This window comes from Rhinopithecus bieti, unplaced genomic scaffold (genome assembly GCF_001698545.2).
Source record: "Rhinopithecus bieti isolate Rb0 unplaced genomic scaffold, ASM169854v2 scaffold_64050, whole genome shotgun sequence".
In the NCBI taxonomy this organism is placed as follows: Eukaryota; Metazoa; Chordata; class Mammalia; order Primates; family Cercopithecidae; genus Rhinopithecus; species Rhinopithecus bieti.
Window position 1 is genome coordinate 65,067 of NW_016824175.1, and position 21,581 is coordinate 86,647.

At 48.9% G+C, this 21,581-nt stretch overlaps 1 protein-coding gene across 2 annotated transcripts in view; it reads left to right on the top strand.

Annotated features, from left to right (window-relative positions):
- DIP2C (DIP2 acetate--CoA ligase C (putative)) overlaps positions 1 to 21,581 on the top strand; it is a 166,804-nt gene that overhangs the window by 58,358 nt on the left and 86,865 nt on the right. For both annotated transcript variants that reach the window (XM_017862169.1, XM_017862170.1), the window contains exons 13-18: positions 2,675 to 2,768; positions 3,164 to 3,283; positions 4,642 to 4,756; positions 16,906 to 17,045; positions 19,485 to 19,621; positions 21,244 to 21,452. In XM_017862169.1, coding sequence (XP_017717658.1) covers positions 2,675 to 2,768; positions 3,164 to 3,283; positions 4,642 to 4,756; positions 16,906 to 17,045; positions 19,485 to 19,621; positions 21,244 to 21,452 — 815 coding nt within the window. The remainder of the gene's footprint in view (positions 1 to 2,674; positions 2,769 to 3,163; positions 3,284 to 4,641; positions 4,757 to 16,905; positions 17,046 to 19,484; positions 19,622 to 21,243; positions 21,453 to 21,581) is intronic.

The following is a 21,581-nucleotide window of genomic DNA, read 5'->3' on the forward strand; positions in this document are numbered from 1 at the left end:
CAGCCTGTCCACACAGGGGTCCCCGGCCGCGTCTGTCCACACAGGAGTCCCCACCGCCCAGCCTGTCCACACAGGGGTCCCCACCGCCCAGCCTGTCCACACAGGGGTCCCCCGGCCGCGTCTGTCCACACAGGAGTCCCCCACCGCCCAGCCTGTCCACACAGGGGTCCCCTGGCCGGGTCTGCCCACACAGGAGTCCCCCCCCCGCCCAGCCTGTCCACACAGGAGTCCCCCCAGCCCAGCCTGTCCACACAGGAGTGTGCTGGGTGTCAGAATACAAATGCCTAGGTGTGCATACGTTTCACTTGGGCAAGTTGCTTCCTCCCACGCTGTGAAGAGAAAATCGTTACTGTTAGAAGACCGATGTTGTCCACTAACGTGGTTTACGACTGTACCACAAAGCCAGCTGTTTCAGCAGCCACTGGTTTGAGGGTCTTGGACACGTGGATTGAGGTTACAGCTGCCGAAAACAGCCTTCCAGGGCTCACGTGGAGATCATTATCTTTCTTCCCACACTTTTGGCATTCAGTATCTTAGCGTAACACCAAAGGTTGGTTGGTGTGTGGATCACTGTCCTGTACATCTGGTTAGCTGCATGTTCCTGTAGTTTCTTGAGTCAGTGGGGCCTGCTGTTGTGTTAGTCTGCGGGGAAAAGTAGTTTACAGATCTGCCCTTGAGGATGACAATCAGTGTGTGTTGCAGGGAAATGATTGTCTCACAATCACGAGTGCCCTGGATGACCGTGCCGGGCTTGGGCACTTCTCACGGGGAAGAAACCTTGTTATTTGTTTAAGGCAGGCTTGGCACTTAAACGCTACGTGGAGTGTGACTGCTTAGCCGCTCCCCCCGTCTGTTTCGAATGCGGTAATTTTCACTCATTTTTCTTTTGAATCATTTCTTATGCTGAAGCTTCTTACCTTTTGGAGGTAGAAAATTCTAGTAGTTGTTACATGAGTGATGGGCATATGAATAGAGGGTTTGCCGTTTCTCAGCGAACCAGAATTCATGTGAAAAGGAGCCGGCAAGCATTTCCTAGACCAGATATCTGTGGCTCCAGAGCAGCCCACCTGGCTGCCTTCTGTGATACATGTGGGTCGTCTCTCAAGTCTGATGCTGTTAGGGGATGAGATGGAGCAGTGTGGTCCCAGAACCATCGTGTGCTGCTGCAGTGGGGAGCCCGGCTTTGGGGCTGGAGGACCTGGGCTTGTGTCTCAGCCCTTCCTTTCTTAGCTTTGTGACTCAGGCATATCACACGTGCATCTAAGTCCCTTCCCAAATCTGAACCTCACTTTTCCTATCAGTGAATGGGAACGACAATCCTATTTGACGTGGCTGGTGTGAGAATTATGTGGCCTAAAGTTTAAGCACCCACTCCACCTACACGTTTGACACGTGATTCAATGATCAGGTCCTGAAGAACAGATAACTACGTCACTGTTGCTGTTAGTCACTCTCGTCATTAGAGCTCCCGAGTTTCTGGCTGTGGCGTTGTCCGCACAACCCTGCTTTCGAGGCCTCGTCGTGGGGCCGCTTCTCTGAGGGGCTTCCGCTGGTGGTACCAGCCTACCTGCTCTGTGCTCTGGGGTACGGCCGGCAGCCCTGGCGAGTGAGTCTCTCCACGGTCGCATCTAAGGCGAGGTCTCTGAGCAGACAGCAGCAGCTTTTAAGATGCCCTCACAAACCCCAGCACAGAGTGGGGGGGGGGAGTCGGTGGAGCTGTGAGGAGGAAAGGCACACGTTGTCTTTCCGCTTTCATCTGGAGCTTCCTGAATCAAGCCAGTGGCTCTGCAGAGGGGTCTGTGCCCTCTTGTCTGCCCCCAACCCGTAGCCTACAAGACTGCAAGAATCCTAGCCCGCTGCACAGCCCGCCAGGTGGTGCCTGGTCTGACTGCTGTGGTGTGAGGCAGGTGAGAGTCCCAGGTACTAGCTAGTGGTCCTAGTTTATTTTTGTCAGGAGTTGCAATCTGCTGCAGCAAGGCCTGGCCAGAGCCAGAATGTGAGCTTCCCTCGGCCCCGCGTTTCAGAGCAGCATGCGGTTCTCAAGACGGGTTCTGCGAAGTAAAAGTTAGCGTAACACACTAGGAAGAATTAGGTTTCGAGGATATGAAAGCCTGTTGAAAATGGTGATCCTTCACCAAAGGTTTCATCTTAAAAAGGATTTGGACTTAAATTATTTAATTCTGTCAGCAGTAGTTTAGGGAAAGCAGTGGAGTTTGAGGGAGACTTTGGGAGTCACTTTCCCATGGACATGCTTTAAAGGATTACACCCAGACCCGACTGGGCCACGCTCATGCAGACCAGCTGTCCCCGCCCTCCCCACCCTCAGGAGCCTGCAGGGTCCTGTGCGACTGCTCCTCCTCCGGGCCATGCAGCCTGGTGTCTGTGGTGCTTCCTGCGAGCGGCTCCTCCTCCTCTTCCCCTCTTCCTCTGGGGTCGCATGTGGCCTGGTATCCACGGCACTCACTGAGAGCTGCTCCTCTGCCATGCCCCTCTGTAGTTGCCATCCCTGCCAGCCCCACCCTAAGGAGCCTCCAGGGGCTGTGTGGCCTGGTGTCTGCAGCACTCTGAGGGCTCCCCCTGCCCCTGTGCGGCCTAGCGTCCCTGCCGCTGGCTGAGAGCTGCTCCTCTGCGTGCCCCACCGTGCTCACCCTGCGTGTTCCTGTGTTGATTGCAGAGCGTCATGAACATGATGCATGTGATCAGCATCCCGTACTCGCTGATGAAGGTGAACCCTCTCTCCTGGATCCAGAAGGTCTGCCAGTACAAAGGTGGGTCTGGCGGGGCGCGGTGATCACGCCTGTAATCCCAGCACTTTAGGAGGCCAAAGAGGGTGGATCACTTGAGGTCAGGAGTTCCAGACCACCCTGGCCAATATGGAGAAACCCCATTTCTACTAATAATACAAAAATTAGCTGGGCCTGGGGGCGCATGCCTATAATCCCAGCTACTTGGAAGATTGAAGCAGGAGAATCACTTGAACCCAGGAAAAGGAGGAGGTGGCTGTGAGCCGAGATTGGTATTAAAAAACAAAACAAAAAAAGGCTCGTGGGGGCTGGGTGACAGTGATTCTTCACCCTTCCCCACCACTCACGATGATCTCTCTCTTTCAATAGGGGGCGACCTGACGGTGGCACATACTAACCTATTTCTATTTTTCTTTTAGCAAAAGTGGCGTGTGTGAAATCGAGGGATATGCATTGGGCATTAGTAGCACACAGAGATCAGAGAGACATCAACCTCTCCTCTCTGCGAATGCTGATTGTGGCGGACGGCGCGAACCCCTGTAAGTGAGGAGCCGTGTGAACTAGGCAGGCTATGGAGTCTTTTTTTTCCCCCCTCCTCAGGTTTCATTCTTTATACTTTGATTTTTCTTTTCCTAATCCTTATCTTAGTAAAGAAGTTGTCTTAAAATCACCAACCCGTATCTCTCACTCTGGCCGAGAGGTCCGATGGCTTAATAAGGACAGGCATTTGTAGACTCCACAGCCCTGGGGTTCAGAGGATGTCTTGATTCTGTAGAGAAAGTGCCTTTGGTGACCCTGTTTCCCTGGCTGTAAAACGGTGCTTAAGTCATAAACTTTTATGAGGATGAAATGAAGTAAGCCCTAAGCAGGTAATAAGGAAATATCAGGAAATATTTGACTGCTCGTACTTTACGGTCTGTAGTAGTTTTCTTGATCAGTAAATTAATTTGTCATTTTACATGTAATTTCATTATCATATCCTCTAACAAAAATACCCGGATAAAGTAAATTAGTGGCTCCACAGAATACTATAAATACACCTTGAGAAATATTTCAGCCAACTGAAACGAGAACCTAGCTAGCATGCTTTTGTGAGAAAAGTATGTAAAGCTTAGAAGCAAAGTGAAATTAATGAAAGGTTTCTGACCGCATTTATGAAATATGCAACATTTATGTTTGTAAGTTAAAGCAGCATAAACTCCTTTAATGCCTGATATACAAAAGCAGACTCATAAACAGGTTTTATAAACAGTTTTCAAATATAAAATTTCAAAATCCTGAGCTAATTTAATAAACAATTGTTTTAACCCATAACTCTACAAAACAATGTAACTCTACAAAACAATACATCTTGCATAAAGGAAAGTATGTCTCTATTTGGACATAGTTTAGCAGATATGTTCTTGATAATTATGCCTCGACCTCATCATTTAATAGAGAGGAAAGTTTTCTTCATTTGGTTTAGATTTACCCGTGTCTTGGAACTTCCATACTGAAAACAGTGGAACAAGTGTCAGAAAAGTTACTAAAGTAAGTTCATCTGTCAGAAAAGGGGTCATAAATGTGGAGGTTGAGTTCTTTAAATTCTTGAGTTCTGTTTGAGAATGACCCCTTTAGGTGTAACGTAAATAATAAATTGTATTAAATATTTTTCCATACTGCCCAGATCCACTTGTGCCTCAATCCCACCTTCAGAACTGTCTCTGTGGTGGGATTCTGTAATCAACCACAGCTTCAGAACTGTTTCTGTGGTGGGATTCTGGAATCAACCACAGCTTCAGAACTGTTTCTGTGGTGGATTCTGGAATCAACCACAGGTTCAGAACTGTCTCTGTGGTGGGATTCTGGAATCAATCACAGCTTCAGCTGTCTGATCATTGTCCCTCTTTCACTCTAGGGTCTATTTCTTCTTGCGATGCATTTCTCAATGTCTTCCAAAGTAAAGGCCTTCGACAGGAGGTCATCTGTCCTTGCGCCAGCTCGCCAGAGGCCCTCACTGTGGCCATCCGGAGGTACTGGGTCCTGTCGATTTATGTAACTAACCTAGAGACAGTCCTGATTCAGCAGCGAAGGGAGATCAGGAAATCCTAACGGTGAACACTGAGGGTGAGGGTGAAAGCGGGACCTAACCTTTCAAGATGAGTTTATTTCTGTTTTTACGTAGATTCATTCATTGAAAAACATGCATCACTCTCTGCAGTTTCACTGTAATTCCTTAATAAGTGGAACTGTCTAGAGGCTCATGGGATCATCATAGCTTGTCCTTGCAGTTGGTAGAAATTACTCCGATTTCCTCTTGCGTGTGTCAGCCTCTGGTTTCCTCTGGGGTGGGATAGGGATTTACTCCGATTTCCACGTGCGTGTGTCAGCCTCTGGTTTCCTCTGGGGTGGGATAGAGTCCGTTTTCATCAGCCTGCTTTTCTTGCAGTGCTACTGACTTCCATGTGCTGTGGGATTTACAGGTATATTTATTTTTTTCATTGTCTGTCTCTGGTATATAGTTGATGCCTGATGCATATTTTTTGAGTGAATGAAAGTAAAATTTAAAGTGGGTAAATTCAGAAAGGTGCCTCCTGTACACTTTGCTCTGACAATCCCATGTCATTCCCCGGAAGTGAAGCCCAAACCTCACGTGTGTGTATGCACGTGATATGCACACGCTTGGCATTTTACATAAGTGGAGCCATGGGTGCGTTTGGGTTTTTGTTTTCATTTTACTTGGTTGACGTAGGTGCCACTGACGGCCTAAATATGCTGTTGTAGCATCTGCCGAGAACAGGCTCCTGCAGGGAAGCTGCGTTCCTGTGTCGGCTGTCACCAGCCCACCCAAGGCTGGTCCAGAGGAAGGTGTGGCGAGAGAGAAGGTGGTGTGGTGCAGGGGTCTGGGGCAGCGTGTCCACAGCAATACTCCCAGTGGTGGGGAAGAGGAGGGTCCTTTCATTCTTGTGAGGTGAGCTCTGGAGTGTAGATGAGTGCAGGAGGACTGCTTGCAACAGGCTTCCCATAGCAGTGTGTGGTTTTTAAATTATAGGCAAAACTGTTGAAGGGCAGGCATTGACCGGGACACAAACAGAGATAACAAGAGCAGGATGTGTCTCCCTCCCACTGTCTCGCCCGGTGGTGCACGTGAGCACGTACGTCAGGTCGGCTGCGGCCTGCACCCCGCGCAGTGTCTGGAGGAGTGGTCTCTGGACACGGCCCGCCGTGGGTTACAGCAGCCCCTCTCCAGAGCTGCCTCCCTGGAGCTGGCTTCAGTGCTCTGCTCGGCTGTGCCACTTTTCTTGGCTGTGCCACTTTTCTCGGCTGTGCCACTCTTCTCGGCTGTGCCACTCTTCTCGGCTGTGCCACTTTTCTGATTGGCATGATTGGGCTCGACAAATTGAAGGACCGAGAAGGATTAAAATACACAATTTTAGCATTCCAAGTTGAATTAGGAACAACAGTGTCCTGAAAACAAACAGCAGCCCCCCAAGTGTTCCCGTGCCGGTTCTCCCTGCCCCCCGTCATTCTCAGTCTCATCAAGACTGTTTTTTTATGTAGTTATCATGCATATGATGCATAAACTGTTAAATGCCGATGCTTGACGAAAGAATAATCTGTATAACTGGCCATTGTGCTTGGACTCCCTAATTGCCTGAGATGAATTAGGCAGCAACTCCATCTCGGTGGTGAAAATCTTCAGGAGAGAAACCAGTGCTGGTCCTTAGAACCTGTATCTTTCGTTACCCTGATGTTTAAGTCACTTCTGAATAAATTTGATGAAAGCAGCACTCGTACTTGCATTTCCACCAACACACCCCTCTCTGCATTGTCTGAATGTGTGAACAGAAGGAAAACTTCCCTCTGTGCTGGGGTTTCCACTGTGTGCCGTAGAAGGGTTGGGACAGATGTGTGTTTTTGGAAAATGAGCCGGCGACTGTGAACTCAGTGTATTCTGTCTTAAGATTTGAGGTGAACTTTCCACGTAGGAGAGGTCAGAGGCCAGGTTATTAACTGAAAGATGGCTTTCGTACGTTCTGTAAAGCTGCTTTAAGTGAGGTCTGGCAAGGCTCCCCTGCAGGTTTTGGCATGAGAACAAAATGAATGCCTTCTTAAATGTCATCATGTCCAGCATGGGAGGCAGCACAGTGCTCTCATTTCATTTACTCCTTACGATTTTTAAAGAACAAAAACAAGTGCTACATTCCCGTTTTGTTGCAGAGAAGGGTCTGTAGAGGATGGGATGACGCCTGTTTGAAGGGGTTCTAGGATGGGCGTTTCCTCTGTGTTGGGATCTAAGCGTTTGTGTCCTGTGTGTTAAGCATCTTCCAGGGACAGCCCCTGCTCCTGGTAGCGAAGCAGGGACTGAACTTCCAATGCTGAGTTGCAGCTGGTTGCTTGTTTGGCTTTCAGTCTGTTTAATTAAAAAAGAATAATGATTATCTGCAGTAGAATGCAGATAAAATTGCAGATGCATTTGCTTACTATTTGTAGAATTTTGGCCCTCTCTGGAATATGTGTCACTTAGTGATTCTCTTCTGCAAAAAAATAAAAAAAAAAAAACATAAAAGAGTAGATAAATCAGAAGCCAAGGCACTCACAAGACAGCCACCCAGGGCTGCAGGTGCCAGCAGGGCCGGGCGTGGACATCGGGGCTATGAGTCGATCTTCCAGGCTGTCAAGGGCCAGGGCCTTCAAGAGCCCCAGGTCTGACAGAGGTGCCCACAGCCTACTAGCTGTGGAGTATCTTAATGTCACTCTTGCAAGCAACATAGAATGTCTGTCATGCAAAACAGAGCACATTGGAAGGTTCTGGGGCTCACAGGATCAATGGAACCTCCAGTGTCCTGCTTGATAAATAGGCAGGATGCACGGGCACTTCCGGGAGCAGTAGCAGCCCTGGCGATGGGGAAGAGGTTGGGGTGGGGTAGGGGGGCACGGCGTACAGAAGCCAGCAGCGGCTGTAAGGGGTTGGGGAGGGTATGGTGCACGGGAGCCAGCAGCAGCCCTGGCGATTGGGGGGTATGTGGGAGCAGCCTGGTGCCTGGGCTCCAGGTACTGTGCCCTCCCTCAGGTTGCCCAGCGCTGGAGGCAGGTCACTGCCGGAACTTACACCGTCGGTTCTCCCCTCAGAGAAAGGCCAGTTGCCAAAAAAGAATGACCAGCACTTGTTGTAGGGTGGTTGAGATTCTTTGAAAACGAGTCGGAGACCTTGAAGGGACAAGGGCTGGAGACGTGCCTGTCCTCAGGCATGTCTGTGTTCACGTGTGTCTAGACATGTCTGTGTTCACGTGTCTATGCATGTCTGTGTTCACGTGTGTCTTTATGCATGTGTTCATGTGTGTCCAGGCATGTCTGTTCACATGTCTTTATGCATGTCTGTGTTCACACGTGTCTAGGCATGTCTGTGTTCACGTCTTTATGCATGTCTGTCCATGCGTGTCTATGCATGTGCATGCATGCTTGCCTTTCTTCATGGCTGTCTTCACCTGTGTATGCCTGTCTTTGTGTTTGTATTGCTGTGTCTGCCTTCATGTGTGTCTGTTTTCACCCTTGTGTTCACGTGTGTCAGCCAAGTGGTGGCAGGAAGTCACGTGCTCTAGTGAGGTCTGCTCAGTCTTCCTATGTGAACTGTATTTTCACCCAGGCATTTAAAGTATTTTCTTCTCTTTGAAACTGTCACTGTCCTGTTATATTTTGTGTTTTCTTTTCTACTGATACTAGTTTTAGAGTAGGAAATATTGGGGAAATAGGGATTTGTGGTGCCTAAACTCATCAGAAACTTTTTAAAGGACAAACTGCAAGGCGAAAACCAGGAAACTATGTTTCCTGGCTACAAGTATCCCCTAAACCTCCTGCTGTCTGAGTCTGTTACCATCTCCAGAATGTAGATGTGACAGAATTGATTTCCTTAAAGCTACATTGTGAAAATGTTTATTGAACTGAAAACATAATTTTAGCTTTGTAACTACAAAGTATTATTCGGATATCTTGATAATTTAGTAACGAAAAGGCAAAAATTCATCTAAAACAATGAAACAGTAATTCCAGAAAAGAGAAGAATATTGTCTTTTGCCCCCTTGTCACAACAGCCATCTTCCATTTTTTGAAAGTATCCGAGCTAGAAATTAGCCAGGAGAAAATCAAAGAAGAGGTGTGCACAGGGAGAAGGGTGCTGTCTGGTGCCCACTGGGTGCGAATGGTGCCTGGATGAGTGACAGGAGAAAACAGCATAGCTCTGAGACAAAGTGGTTCCAAAGTGAGCGCTTCTGACTGCTCAGAAAAGTCAGACCCAAGTTCCATAATCCAGCATGCAAGGGAAAGCAAGATAAACTGTGTAATTTTATTTAAAAAGAGGGATAAAATTTTGAAATTCTCTATAAAATAGTCTTGAGATGAAAATCACCTGAACCAGAGCCTGACAATTAGGCAGCATTGAAAAGCAAACCAGACTTTCCTGTTTAATTTCACCCGACCACCTGCGTTTGACAGTGTGTTCTGTTTTGTGGTGAATTACATGAGAAGTTTGTCGTGGCAAAGGTTCGCGGTGCAGTGAGAAGATGTGGCAGAGGAGGGGCCTCCCCACAGGGTCCCCCCAGGTTCAGCCCGTAACCTCCCCTGGAAACAGAAAGGTGGCCAAGGCTTCTGAGAAAGAGTTTGCAAAAAAGTTTATATAGTGTGATCCCATTTTTGGTAACAAAAGATTAAGTATCTGTAAATAGTATATTCAGTGCCAAAAACAAAGCTGCACTACACAGGGTGGGTGAGGCAGTGGAGATGGGCTGCTCACTGTCTGTGCTGCGCTACACAGGGCGGGCGAGGCGGTGGTGATGGGCAGTCACGGTGCTGCACGGCTTTTAAAATGGGCCGTTTTTCGTGGGCATGCATTGCTCCTATTAGAGAAAAGGAAGAATGTTACATTAAATCAACTCATAACTTAATACACTGGCTGCTTTTACGTCGTATCTTTTCCTGTTAAAAATCACAACCTCCGTTATCTGTTGTGGTTTTGAAAGTCTGTCACACTAAACATTGTACATGCACATTTTTCACTGAATTTCTCCTTGTGGTGCCCAAGTGTTTCCTGAAAATATTAATTCTGCTAAAATGAGTTCACAAGCTTACCTGCTCCCTGTCCTTTAAAGGGCATTTTTACCGGGTACTATGAGTGTATGAGGGCATTCTGCTGCTGTTAAAGAGTGGCCCAGGGAGGAAAGAAAGCAGAGGACATGCTCTGTGTTCTGTGTGCCCAGGCACCTTCATCAGGGCTGATTTACATTCGTCTAAAAGAAAAACCTTCGGTGGTGAATGGTGATTCAAGACCAGAGCAGCTGCCCTGTTTTTTAAAAAAAGACACTTCCTCAGGGTTCTGGCTGCCAGTTCGGAAGGGAACACCCCTCCACTCTCAAACAGGCTTCCCGGTAACTTCTCATTTTGTCTGGAACCCAAATGTGTCTTCCCAAAGAAGCAACGTTGTGCAGGTGCTTTGATGGCAGCGTGGGGAACGTCAGGCGTGGGATGAGCGCCACCTCCTCCCTTCTCTGTGCCGCTCTGTCGGGGGCTGAGGTCGGCCTGGGCCCTTCTCTGTGAGGTCGGCTTGGGTCCTTCTCTGTGCCGCTCTGTCAGGGGCCGAGGTCAGCCTGGGTCCTTCTCATGCTCATCTTGTGCCAGCTTTGTGACGTGGATGGGGCTTCACCTTCAGTCCCTTCAGATTCCTTGTCTGTAGATGAGAATCACAGCAGTAGCCCCCTCAGAGGCCTTTGTGAGCACTGAGTGGGTTCATACACACAAAGCACTTAAAAACACGCCTGGTTCGTAGTAAGAATTCAGCAGGTGTTGCTGCCGTTACCGCAGTTACGTGACTACAGGGGTGTTTTGTGTGTGATCTGTTGCAAAGACAGGCTGTGTAAAGATTGCTGGGGGGGCGGGGTGGGGTCTGCAGCTTAACTCTTTGTTCTCCAAATGTGCTGCTGTTGCTAAGCTGAGAATTACTAGATTGGAGAGAGCCTGTGTACGATGAAGAAAAACACCCTTGTTAACTCACTTGCCTCAGGGATTCAGCAAATAACAGGCGGCACTGAAGCAGTGCAGGTGCAGTGCGGCTCCTCTGGTAAGCCCTAGAGCTGGAGGCTGGTAAGGCTTGTTTACTACTTGATCTATTTGTTTTGTGTTAATGTCCTGAGCCTGGCCGGGCTGTGCTTGTGGTCAGGAGTAGCAAACTGGACGTGTTCATGAAATTTATAGGAGCTGCTGCTTCAAGGTGTTATGCAGGCAAGGCTTATGGAATGTTTTCCAGAGGCTGGAAACGCTATGACAAGTCAACAGTGCAACGGTTTGATGGAAGCCATAGTGTACATTCTTTGTGAGGCCACATTGCGAGGTCTGGCCTGCTTCTCTCCTTTTTGTTGGTCTGTTTGCATTGTTATAAAGGAGTGTGTGAGACTGGGTAATCTACAAGGAGAAGAGGTTTATTCTGGCTCACAGTTCTGCAGCTGTAAGAGAAGCATGGCTCCAGCATCTGCTCAGCTCCTGGGGAGGTCTCGGGAAGCTTATGATCACGGCAGAAGGCAAAGTGGGAGCCCGTGTGTCACATGGTGAGAGACTGAGTGAGCGAGAGGGAGAGGAGATGCCCAGCTCTATTCTAAACAACTAGATCCCACATGAACTCATAGAGAACTCTCGCGTTACCGCGAGAACAGGCCCACCTCCAGCGCTGGACGTCACATTTCAACGTGAGATCTGGAGGCAACAAAACATCCAGACTCCATTGTCCTTTAGTTTTCTTCTTGTTTTCCTTTTGCACGTCATCGTGGTATTGTATACGTAGTTCTGTATTTTGCTCCTTCCATATCTCCAAGAGTGGATGCTGCCTCCTTACATTCCCAGAGATCACTGAGATGGTCCCTCCTGAAATTCATATTCTTCGTGAGACGCACAAAGCTGCTTGGTCTTGAACATCATTTCACCTTGGAACTGAGTTTGGAAGCTGATGAATGGGCGGATACCTTTATCAGCCATTATTTAGGGCACTGATACTGATTATTCAGGTGGATGTTTTGAAATCCCCCTGAGTTCTGCCTTTGGGGACTGTTTCTTCCCTTCCTCACCTTGTCGACCTACTTGGGATTTTTACTTCCTAACAAGGTGTGGATGGAGGTAAATATCATGTAACTTGCTTAATAATATAAGGAACACAAATTGGAACAAGTGGTGTTTTACTCAACAAATTGGGAAGCATTTTAAGTGTTGGCAAGAGTGTGCAGAGATGGGCACTGCCGAGGCAGCTTGGCGCTGTGGTCAGATGCACAGATTCTGAAGCCAGCCTGGGACTGGCGCTGTCTCGGCTCTGCAGCAGCGGCCTTGGGCAGCACTCAGCCCTCCTTGCCCTGCCGCATCTGCTAAACGGTAGGGTCATGATGCTGCTCCCATCTCCACAGGGTTACTGTGCAGAGTAGGTCATTAAATATATAACCACGACCCCATACAGCCAGTGTGAGGTGCTTTTCTAGTAGATGAGAAAATAATACTCCTGTTCTGTTAGTGGAATGCAAAATATGTTCTTTTGGGAAGGTATTTAGGTGTTCTTAAAATTTTAAGTATATGTGCTTTTTGATCCTCCATTTTCTTTCTAGATACATATGTTACAGGTATATTTCCAGCTGTATAAAAATTGAATGAAAGAAAATATATGATCATATATTCATGTTACTGAATACCATGTAACAAACCAGCTGAATTCAGTGGTGCACACACCTACACAGATGTACACCCACACACAGAGACATGGAAAGATCTGCAGGTATGTTTAGTGAAGAGACTGAGTTTTAGAATGTTGGGGTGATGGGATCCAACACCAGGTCGTGGGGGTGATGAAGTCCGGCAGAGTCAAAGGAATGAGAAAAGACAGTTTGAGAGAGAAAGTGGGACCAGGGGCCATTGCAAGTACGGAGGCTGTGAAGGGCCTGAGCTCTGGACGTCCAGACTATTTATTGGTGATCAAAGAAACAAGTGTGGAGATGTGGCAGTCGAAAGGGGCAAGCGCGTGGTCTGCAGCTGTGATGGTTTAGCATTTCCTTTGAAGCATGTGGAACATACTCTGCTACTTGAGATAAAGGAGAGCAGGTTCTTTTAACTCAAGATACATTCGATCCTGGGAGAGCAAGGAGCCAGCAAATCTAGACACACTCCAAAGGCCACGAGCCCTGGATTCTATCCAAGCCACAAGGGGTTTTATGCCCTGGGCTTAGATAACAGTGCGTCAGGGTAACCTTCCACCCTTTAGCACAGAGCTTGGTGTTCCGAAGGCCACGAGGAGTTTTAGACCCTGGACCCCGGACATGTTCCAAGACTGTTTTACATTATGTCAGACATGCAAGCCCTGCCTCAGCTTCTCCCAACACTAAAGAAGCATCTTGATTCTGCTTTTCTTTAAAAAATCAATGTATTGGTATACATACATATTTTATACTTAACTGCATATCTGGGAGTCTAAACTTTGACATATAAAAATCTCCATAGTGGTTATCTGTGGGGCACAGGATTGGAGCAGAAACAGGCACTTTCCCTTTGGACTGTGATGTTTGCCTTGTTCATACTAAGAATGTGCTCACGTTGGTTGTACTGTCTGCTTCTAAGTTTTTATAAAAAGAGAGCAGTAGACTGATGCACTCAGTGTCCTGGGAATAGAGGCTGTGCTCTGGGTCTGAGTCCTGCCAAGCCCCACCACTCACTTGGGTGATGAAGTCGACCTTTCTGTGCCTGAGTCTTCTCATCTGAAATTGGGGAGTAATGGCCATAGGCTTGTGGTGAGTTTTGAGTCCCTATGCATGAAAGACTCAGAACCATTTGGCACACGGAGGGCACCACTGGGGCATTGGTTTGCCATCTGGAGGGGGAGGCATCAGCACCACCAGGTCAGAAGTTAAGGGGTGGCCTCGGACACCATGTCTGTGGAGAGGTGGGGCTGTGAGGCTGCCTGTGTGTGTGCCGGGAGCACTGTACCTCTGTGCCCGCCTGTGTGTGTGTCGGGAGCACTACGCTTCTGGGCCTGGCTGTGTGCCAGCGTCTTGCACATCTGCAAGGAAGGAAACCCGGGGCCATACATTTTCTCCGACTAGCAAGAGAATCTATCAAATATGAATAAATGTGCAGTGGCAGGTTAAATTAATACAAGGTTAATGTTGCTAATATGAACATATTCAGTCTCCTGTAACTATCATTGTATAAGCATAATTGAAAAGTTCCTATAGCAAACACAATTTGTAATCTTAAGGTATTTAATTATTAAATGTGCAAGTCTTATTTCTCATTAACTGTGTTTAAACATAGAAAAGAGGATCTTGGCCAGGCACAGTAGCTCACACCTGTAATCCCAACACGTTGGGAAGCTGAGGTGGGCGGATCACTCGAGGTCAGAAGTTCGAGGCCACCCTGGCCCACATGGTGAAACCCTGTCTCTACTAATGATAGTAAAAAAATTAACTGGCTGTGGTGGCGGGCACCTGTAGTCCGAGCTATTCAGGAGGCTGAGGCAGGAGAATGCCTTGAACCCGGGAGGCAGAGGTTGCAGTGAACCAAGATGGCGCCATTGCACTCCAGCCTGGGCGACAGAGTGAAACTGTGTCTCAGAAAAGAAAAAGGGAGGGAAGGGGGATTTTGTAATTGAGACAACAAAACACGTGATTGGGCCCTAAGATAACTTTTCCTCCCAGCCTCTGGCCCGGCAGGTCAGTGTTCTGAATCTCGGCTAGCCCAGCGTTTTGCTTTCATGTGGCTTTTTGAAACAAAACTAAGTGTACCTTAAATTTTTATCACTAAGATACTGTATTCAGGCTCTTGTAACAAAGTACCACACAGTGGGTGGTTTAAACAACAGACACTTGTCTCAGTTCTGGAGGCTGGAGTCGGAGACCCTGAGGTGTCACAGGGCTGGGCCTCTGGAGGTGCTGAGGGAACCCGCCCCAGGCCTCACCCCGGCCTCGGGTGCTCAGCGATCCTGGACGGGTACCCGTCACTCCAGTTCCTGCCTCCATCATCATGTGAGCTTCTCCCTGTGTCCAGGCCTCTCTCTCCTCTTACAAGGACAGAGTAATTAGATTTAGGGTCCATTCTAACCCAGTATGACCTCATTGTAACCTGGTCATAAGATGGCCCTGGCTTAAGGCGGTTCAACTTGCGATGTTCACCTTTCTAATGGGTTTATCAGGTTGTAACCCCATTGTAAGTTCGGGGGCATCTGTCTCTGCACAGGCCCTGCTTCCAAATAAGGTCACAGATACGAGGGGTGATCTTTTGCAGGGACATGATTCAACCCACAGCAGATACTGAAGCTCACAGTTCCTGACTCCCACGTCGATCTTTGTAGAGGACTCTTAGGGTGAGGGAAGGGTGGCAGGACCACTGACAACATTGTTTTCATTTCGAAGTTTTGGTGTGTTTGGGGTCTCTGGGAAGTAAAGGCCAGGAGAATGACGTAAAGCCCAGTGATTTGAACTCACCCTATCTAGGTGGTTCCGTGTGGGTTTTCTTATTTGGGCAGACTTTTCTCTCTGGTTAGCGCTATCCTTTTTGATTCTTACATCTAGAGTAATTCTGTTTCCAGAGTCTTTCATGCTTTTTTCAGTACACCAGTTACTTCATTCAAATGAGATCTCCTCTTGTAAATTTTAACTTTTATGTTGCCTCATTTATGTCTTCAGTTTCATTATAAACCATAATATTTTAAAGTTAAACAGCAAGCTCTTAGGCCCAGCTTTTAAGTCTGAAGTGCATTAAAGATTTATATATGGAAAATTACAGAAACAAATGTGATGTGCACCTAAATTGTGGTGACTCACTTGGATAACCATTGAGGAATTGTTAGTTTTCAGGAATATAATCCATGATCTTAGAGTGATTTTATTTTATTTTATTTTATTTATTTATTTATTTTTTTGAGACGGAGTCTCGCTCTGTCGCCCAGGCTGGTGTGCAGCGGCACCATCTTGGTTCACTGCAAGCTCCGCCTCCCGGGTTCACGCCATTCTCCTGCCTCAGCCTCCGAGTAGCTGGGACCCCAGGCGCTGCCACCTTGCCCGGCTAGTTTTCTGTATTTTTAGTAGAGATGGGGTTTCACCGTGTTAGCCAGGATGGTCTTGATCTCCTGACCTCGTGATCCGCCCGTCTCGGCCTCCCAAAGTGCTGGGATTACAGGCGTGAGCCACCGAGCCCGGCCTTAGAGAGATTTTAACTTATTTGTTCACAAATTCTGTCAGCAGATATTTATTGCTAGACATTTGCCAGGGCTGGGATGCAGCAGTGAGCAAAACAAACTCGGGAGAGTTGGGTCTGAGGGAGGAGGTTGCACAGGTAGTCAGAGGTGTGTGCTATGGGATGGGCACGCTGGGTGGGGAGTGTTTTCTGAGGGGATGAGAAGTCCCAAATTTGAGCCAAACTCTGGAGACACGGAGGGAGAGGGCCGTGCAGACGTCTGCCGGAGGAACGTCCTGGGTAGCAGCGAGAACCAGCACAGAAGCCCCCAGGCGGGAGCAGGCTGGGGTGTCCGGCAGAGGAGGGGGGCGGGCCCCAGGGTGCTGCACGTGTGTGCAGCGGTCTTCTGAAACCTGCCTTGCGTGGACCCCGTTCTCCTGACCCACAGTGCGTTCTACAGCTTGCCTGCCACCCAAATAATTTTCCTTAGAACTTGGCAGCCAGAATGGCACAGCATAAATCTTATTTTAGGTTCTTAGATATAAAATTGGGCATACGCCCAGACAGCCTGCGTCTGAATTGAGGCTGGACAGTCAGAATTTCCATCATTTCTGTTCAGTGGTTCTGCCTGCATTCTTGGAGTGGATGTACCCCCTTCCAGACATTTGCGAAACTGAAGAGCAGACTGTGCAGTGAGCAGGAGCTGGGAGGAGAGAGCGAGCCGGTCTGTGCAGGGCCTGCATAGAGAGGGCAGGAGAGGAGCTGCCTTCGTAGTTTTTGGGTATTCTTGAGATTCCCTGGGAACGCAGAGGCGGAAGCAGTCGACTCGCCCCCCGCCGTTCATAAACAGAACGAGCACCCCCGAATGCGGCCACGTGGGTGGCCGGCACTGCTCCCAGGGGTGCCCAGCCTGCTGCGTGTGTGCTGACTGCACAGCTGTGGTTGTGATGGCTTATCTGCCCCTGCATATTCAAGTTAAAAACTGTCGTTCCAGGCCCACGGATGACAGTAACCAGCCCCCGGGCCGGGGTGTCCTCTCCATGCATGGGCTGACCTACGGAGTCATTCGTGTGGACTCAGAAGAGAAGCTCTCCGTGCTCACCGTGCAGGATGTCGGCCTCGTGATGCCTGGAGGTGGGTGTGCGTCGCGAGCCACACAGATTAACCAGTTATTAAATGCTTTTCTAACACACATCACCAAAGCCCACATGCCCACGTGCCCACGTTCCTGTGGTATGTCCTCGGGCTGAGAGCCTCACTCCCAGTCTTAAGTCCTTGTGAGGCTTCAGACATGTGAGGCAGTGTTCCCTCTCCTGGTAGACGATCGAGGAGATGGGGAAGGGCAGCTTTGCACAGTGGGACCTCAGGCTCCTCTTCCCTAGAAGGCTTCTGGGCCAGTGCAGGGTCCACACTGGTGCTTGGGCAGCTTCCCTTCTCTGCCCCAGAGGACATGCCCATCCATCACCTTAAGGCACCAGTCAGAGTGGGAACAGCCAAGCTTGGCTGCCCCCAAGGCAGACGTGTGAAAACCAAGGAATGTGAGTGTGTGACCATGAAGCCTGTTTTCAGCAGCAGAGCCCTTTTTCCAAGTCTCAGAAGCCTGTTCCACAGATGCGTGAGGAGGCGCCCAGCTGCAGGGCCCACCGTGCCTCCCACCAGCCCCACCAGCAGCGCCCAGGCACCTCCCAGGAGCCGCTTTACCACTCTCAGGGTGCACACACCTGGCATTCAACTCATGGGGTCACTGGCAGCATCAGCCCCTGGCTCTCTGGCCCCTGGAAGGGAACCTGGCTCTTTTCTCAGCTGGGGACCCCAGAGCCTGTGTCTCCTGCTGAGCCTTCCAGGCATGGGGTGTGGGCTCAAGCCCAGCAGGGTAGCCATGCCCATGCGAGCAGTGCTGCCACCTTCAGTAGCAGGTGCAGGACGCCAGGTCAGGTGTGCCTTAGCAGGGACCCCCGCCCCGTGGAGTCTCACAGAGGCAGACCCCTCATGCCCCTTCATGGTGAGCTGCGCTGGGGCCAGGCACCCCAGAAGCTCTTGCCTTTCTGTTCGCCCTGTTTGACATAAAAGAAATGAAGGCAGCCCTTGGCTTCCCTACTCCTCACTACCCCAATTCCCTGTGGACGCCCTCCAGCATCCCCGCGGCTCTGCCTCTGCTTCCAGCCCTCCAGCCTCCGTGTCCAGCCCACTCCCTGCTCTCCAGCTGTGGCCAGGCCCCCTGGCTCCATTTCTTTCTTTAATACCTAGTTTTCAAATAAATGGAGCTTCATGGTGAAATCTTCAAAAGGTTCTGAAGGACACAATGGAAACGGTCCTTTGTGACCGTGAGAGCAACCGCAAGCTTCCCAGGCTCCCTGTCAGAGGCACCTGGGGATGTGGGACAGACGCGTGCGCCCCCACCCCGTGTGTGTTCTCTGCCCTGGATTTCGGGGTTTTCTCACATCATGATAGAGTACTGCCTACACACGCACATTTTATATGTTAGGGTCCTTTGTCAGCGCGTAACGAGCTCCGTGCTGTTCTCGAGGCAGCACAGTGCTATGTTGTGGGAGCGCTGAGGTTATTTGAGCCTCCCCTGTTTGGGGATTTTCCCTCTTTTGCTGCTGCAGTGAGTGACCCCCTCGTGTCTGATGGAAACAGTTCTCGAAGTGGGAGTTCTGTTTCCAAGAGAACTACCGATGTAGCTTTTATGACGATTGTCTTTTCGAAGCCTGTGAGGCTTTACACCCCGCCGAGCAGTCAACAGCAGCCTTTCTCTCTCCACTCCCTTATCCGCCCTGTTCCCTGACTTTATTTTTACCAATATGATGGGTGAAGAATCTTTCAGTGTAATTTTAATGTGACTGTTTCTTCCTGTGAGTTTAACTTATGGTTTCCGCTGTTCCACTTCTTAGACGCCCGTACTCCAGCCCAGCGGGTGCCGGCTGTTTCAGGCTCTTTCTGAACAGTTCAGCTGTCACTCATGCACACTCCACCCCTCTGAAGCATGAGGCTCTTGGCTCCCTAATCAGATTTGTGGCTTGCAGTTGGGGGGTATGTAGGACGTTGTTCAAAGCATCAAAGTGTTGGTGGCACCAGTGAGAACTGATCAGCACTGAACTGTGTGTGAAGCGCTCCGGTGGTGTTCTCAGAAGGACTCACCTTGCACGGAGCATGGAATCGAAGGTTCAGATTAAGGCATTAGAGGCTTGATTTGCAGAGTTCAGGTCACACCATGTTGCTGATGTACGTGTGGCAGGTGGCCCTGAGGTTGGTTCTGAGGGTCCTCCCCAAATAAAATGTATTTAGGGGCAGATGATATTATGCCCCTAAATACAACTTGCACATTAACATTAAAGCAGTTGCAATATTTATTGATGTTTCAGCTATGAAATTGGCCATATTGCTGCAACAGGAAAAATCACGGCTCTTTAGGGAAAAGGAATGTCTGGCTGACTACCATCCATGCAGTTTTGCTCCAGACCCCATTCCTGTTCACTGGTGTCCTCGTTCATATTCGCATCTTCCCTGTTTCCTTTATTTTCCCCACCCCCCCCCTCCTCACGCGGCGTGTGCTTTCCTGTTTGCTTTTAGCCATCATGTGTTCAGTGAAGCCAGACGGGGTTCCTCAGCTGTGCAGAACGGATGAGATCGGGGAGCTGTGTGTGTGTGCAGTTGCGACGGGCACATCCTACTATGGCCTCTCCGGCATGACCAAGAACACCTTTGAGGTAGGTGGAGGAGTGTTCTGCCATGAGCACTGCCTATGGCTCCGTCTCCAAACAGCCTTGGCAGGTGCGTAGTGACAGACATGGAATGTAAGATCCATTTTCAGCAAGACGTGTTTATATTCATGAAAATGATGGCACTTTACCACTTTTTATCACTTGATAAATTTGTTTTATCAGCTTTGTTCTGACCTTATAACCAGGGTTTAAAACAATAAGCACGATTTCCTAAGAAAGGATCCTTTTTGTTACTTTTCTCACTTTTACTGTGAAAAGTGGATCATGAGGGAACGTGCACTCGTGTGCGAGAAGGGCTCTGCCTGGGGAAGCCGACTGGAGCCCCTTTACAGCCCCTCGGCCTGGGCTAGCCGTGGCCAGGTATGAACTGATGAGAACTTGAGCATACCTGTATGTAACGATCTCAGTGGCACAACAAGTATGTTTGTGGTATACACAGATGCGTGTGTAATGTGCATGCAAGGGGCGTGTACACAGATGTGCTGTGTAATGAACAGAGACATGAAGGGGTCAGACACACGTTTAGTGCTACAACTCAGAACCCATCTTTTTACCAAGTAGGTCCTGGCCTTACAAGTAGCACAATATTTAAGCTATACGTAAGAAAATATAAATTGTTTGGGGATACATTTCCTAAATGTTTAGAACTTTTGGTTGTTGTTGAGACAGGGTCTTGCTCTGTCACTCAGGCTGGAGGGCAGTGGCACGATCACAGCCCACTGCAGCTTTAAACTCCTTGGCTTAAGCCATCTTCCTGCCTCAGCCGCCGAGTAGCTGGGACTGCAGGCATGTGCCACCACACCTAAATAATTAAAAAGAAATTCTTTTGTACATATGGGGTTTCGTGCTGTTGTCCAGGCTGATCTCAAACTCCTGGTCTCAAGCAATCCTCCCATCTTAGCCTCCTAAAGTGTCAAGATTGAGGCATGAGCCACTGTTCCTGGTCTAAATGTTGAGAACTTTGGATGTGTCTGAACAGATGTTACAATACCTGTCCATGATAGCGTTCTTGAATATGAATTGAACTTTCTAAATATTCCTTGAAACTGAGCTAGATACAAATCTAAATAAAAACTCCATCTCCATTTCTATGTGATTTATCTGCAGGGGTGGAGGAAAAGAGGTTTACAGTTTGAACTGATTTGATTTGCTTCCTTAATATTTTTCTTTTCAGCATACTTCCAACAAGGGCAAATAACATTTTATGAATGAATAGAGATTACTTTAAAACTAACATACGTTGTTTAAATTGTACCTTGACTCTTTACTCATCTTTTACATTGTGGTTTTGTAAACGAAGTAATCAATTCTTGCTGAGTGGCCTCCTGTGAGTCTTCTGGGTGTTACCTGTTCAGGGTTCAGAGGCAGGAGGAGCTCCGGCAGGTGAGTGGAGGTGCAGGAACGGATGGGGTCCTGCTGAGGTGGGCGGGAAGTGCTTTTCTGCCTGTTGGCCACCAGCGGTAACTGTGACCTCGGCCCTCAGGCAGGGTTGCTGGGGTGAAAGGCAGAGCTTAAGCAAAGCAGGTGCCGTGCTCGCAGGAGAAGCGGTGAGGACTGAAACCAGCTGACCACGTGAACGGTGGCCTGATGGATGCTGTTTCCCCCAGGTGTTTCCCATGACCAGCTCCGGGGCTCCAATCAGTGAATACCCGTTCATAAGGACAGGCCTGCTGGGGTTCGTGGGTCCTGGGGGTCTCGTCTTCGTGGTGGGCAAGATGGATGGCCTCATGGTGGTCAGCGGGCGCAGGCACAACGCCGACGACATCGTGGCCACTGCGCTGGCCGTCGAACCCATGAAGTTTGTCTACAGGGGAAGGTCAGTGGCGTTCTACAAATTAAGCATATAGTTTCCAGTCGGCCACACTTTTTATGTGGTTTTGAAGAGTTGAATGTTGCACAGATTCCTTAAATGTATTGTGTCTCAGTTTCCTCTTCTGTATAATTG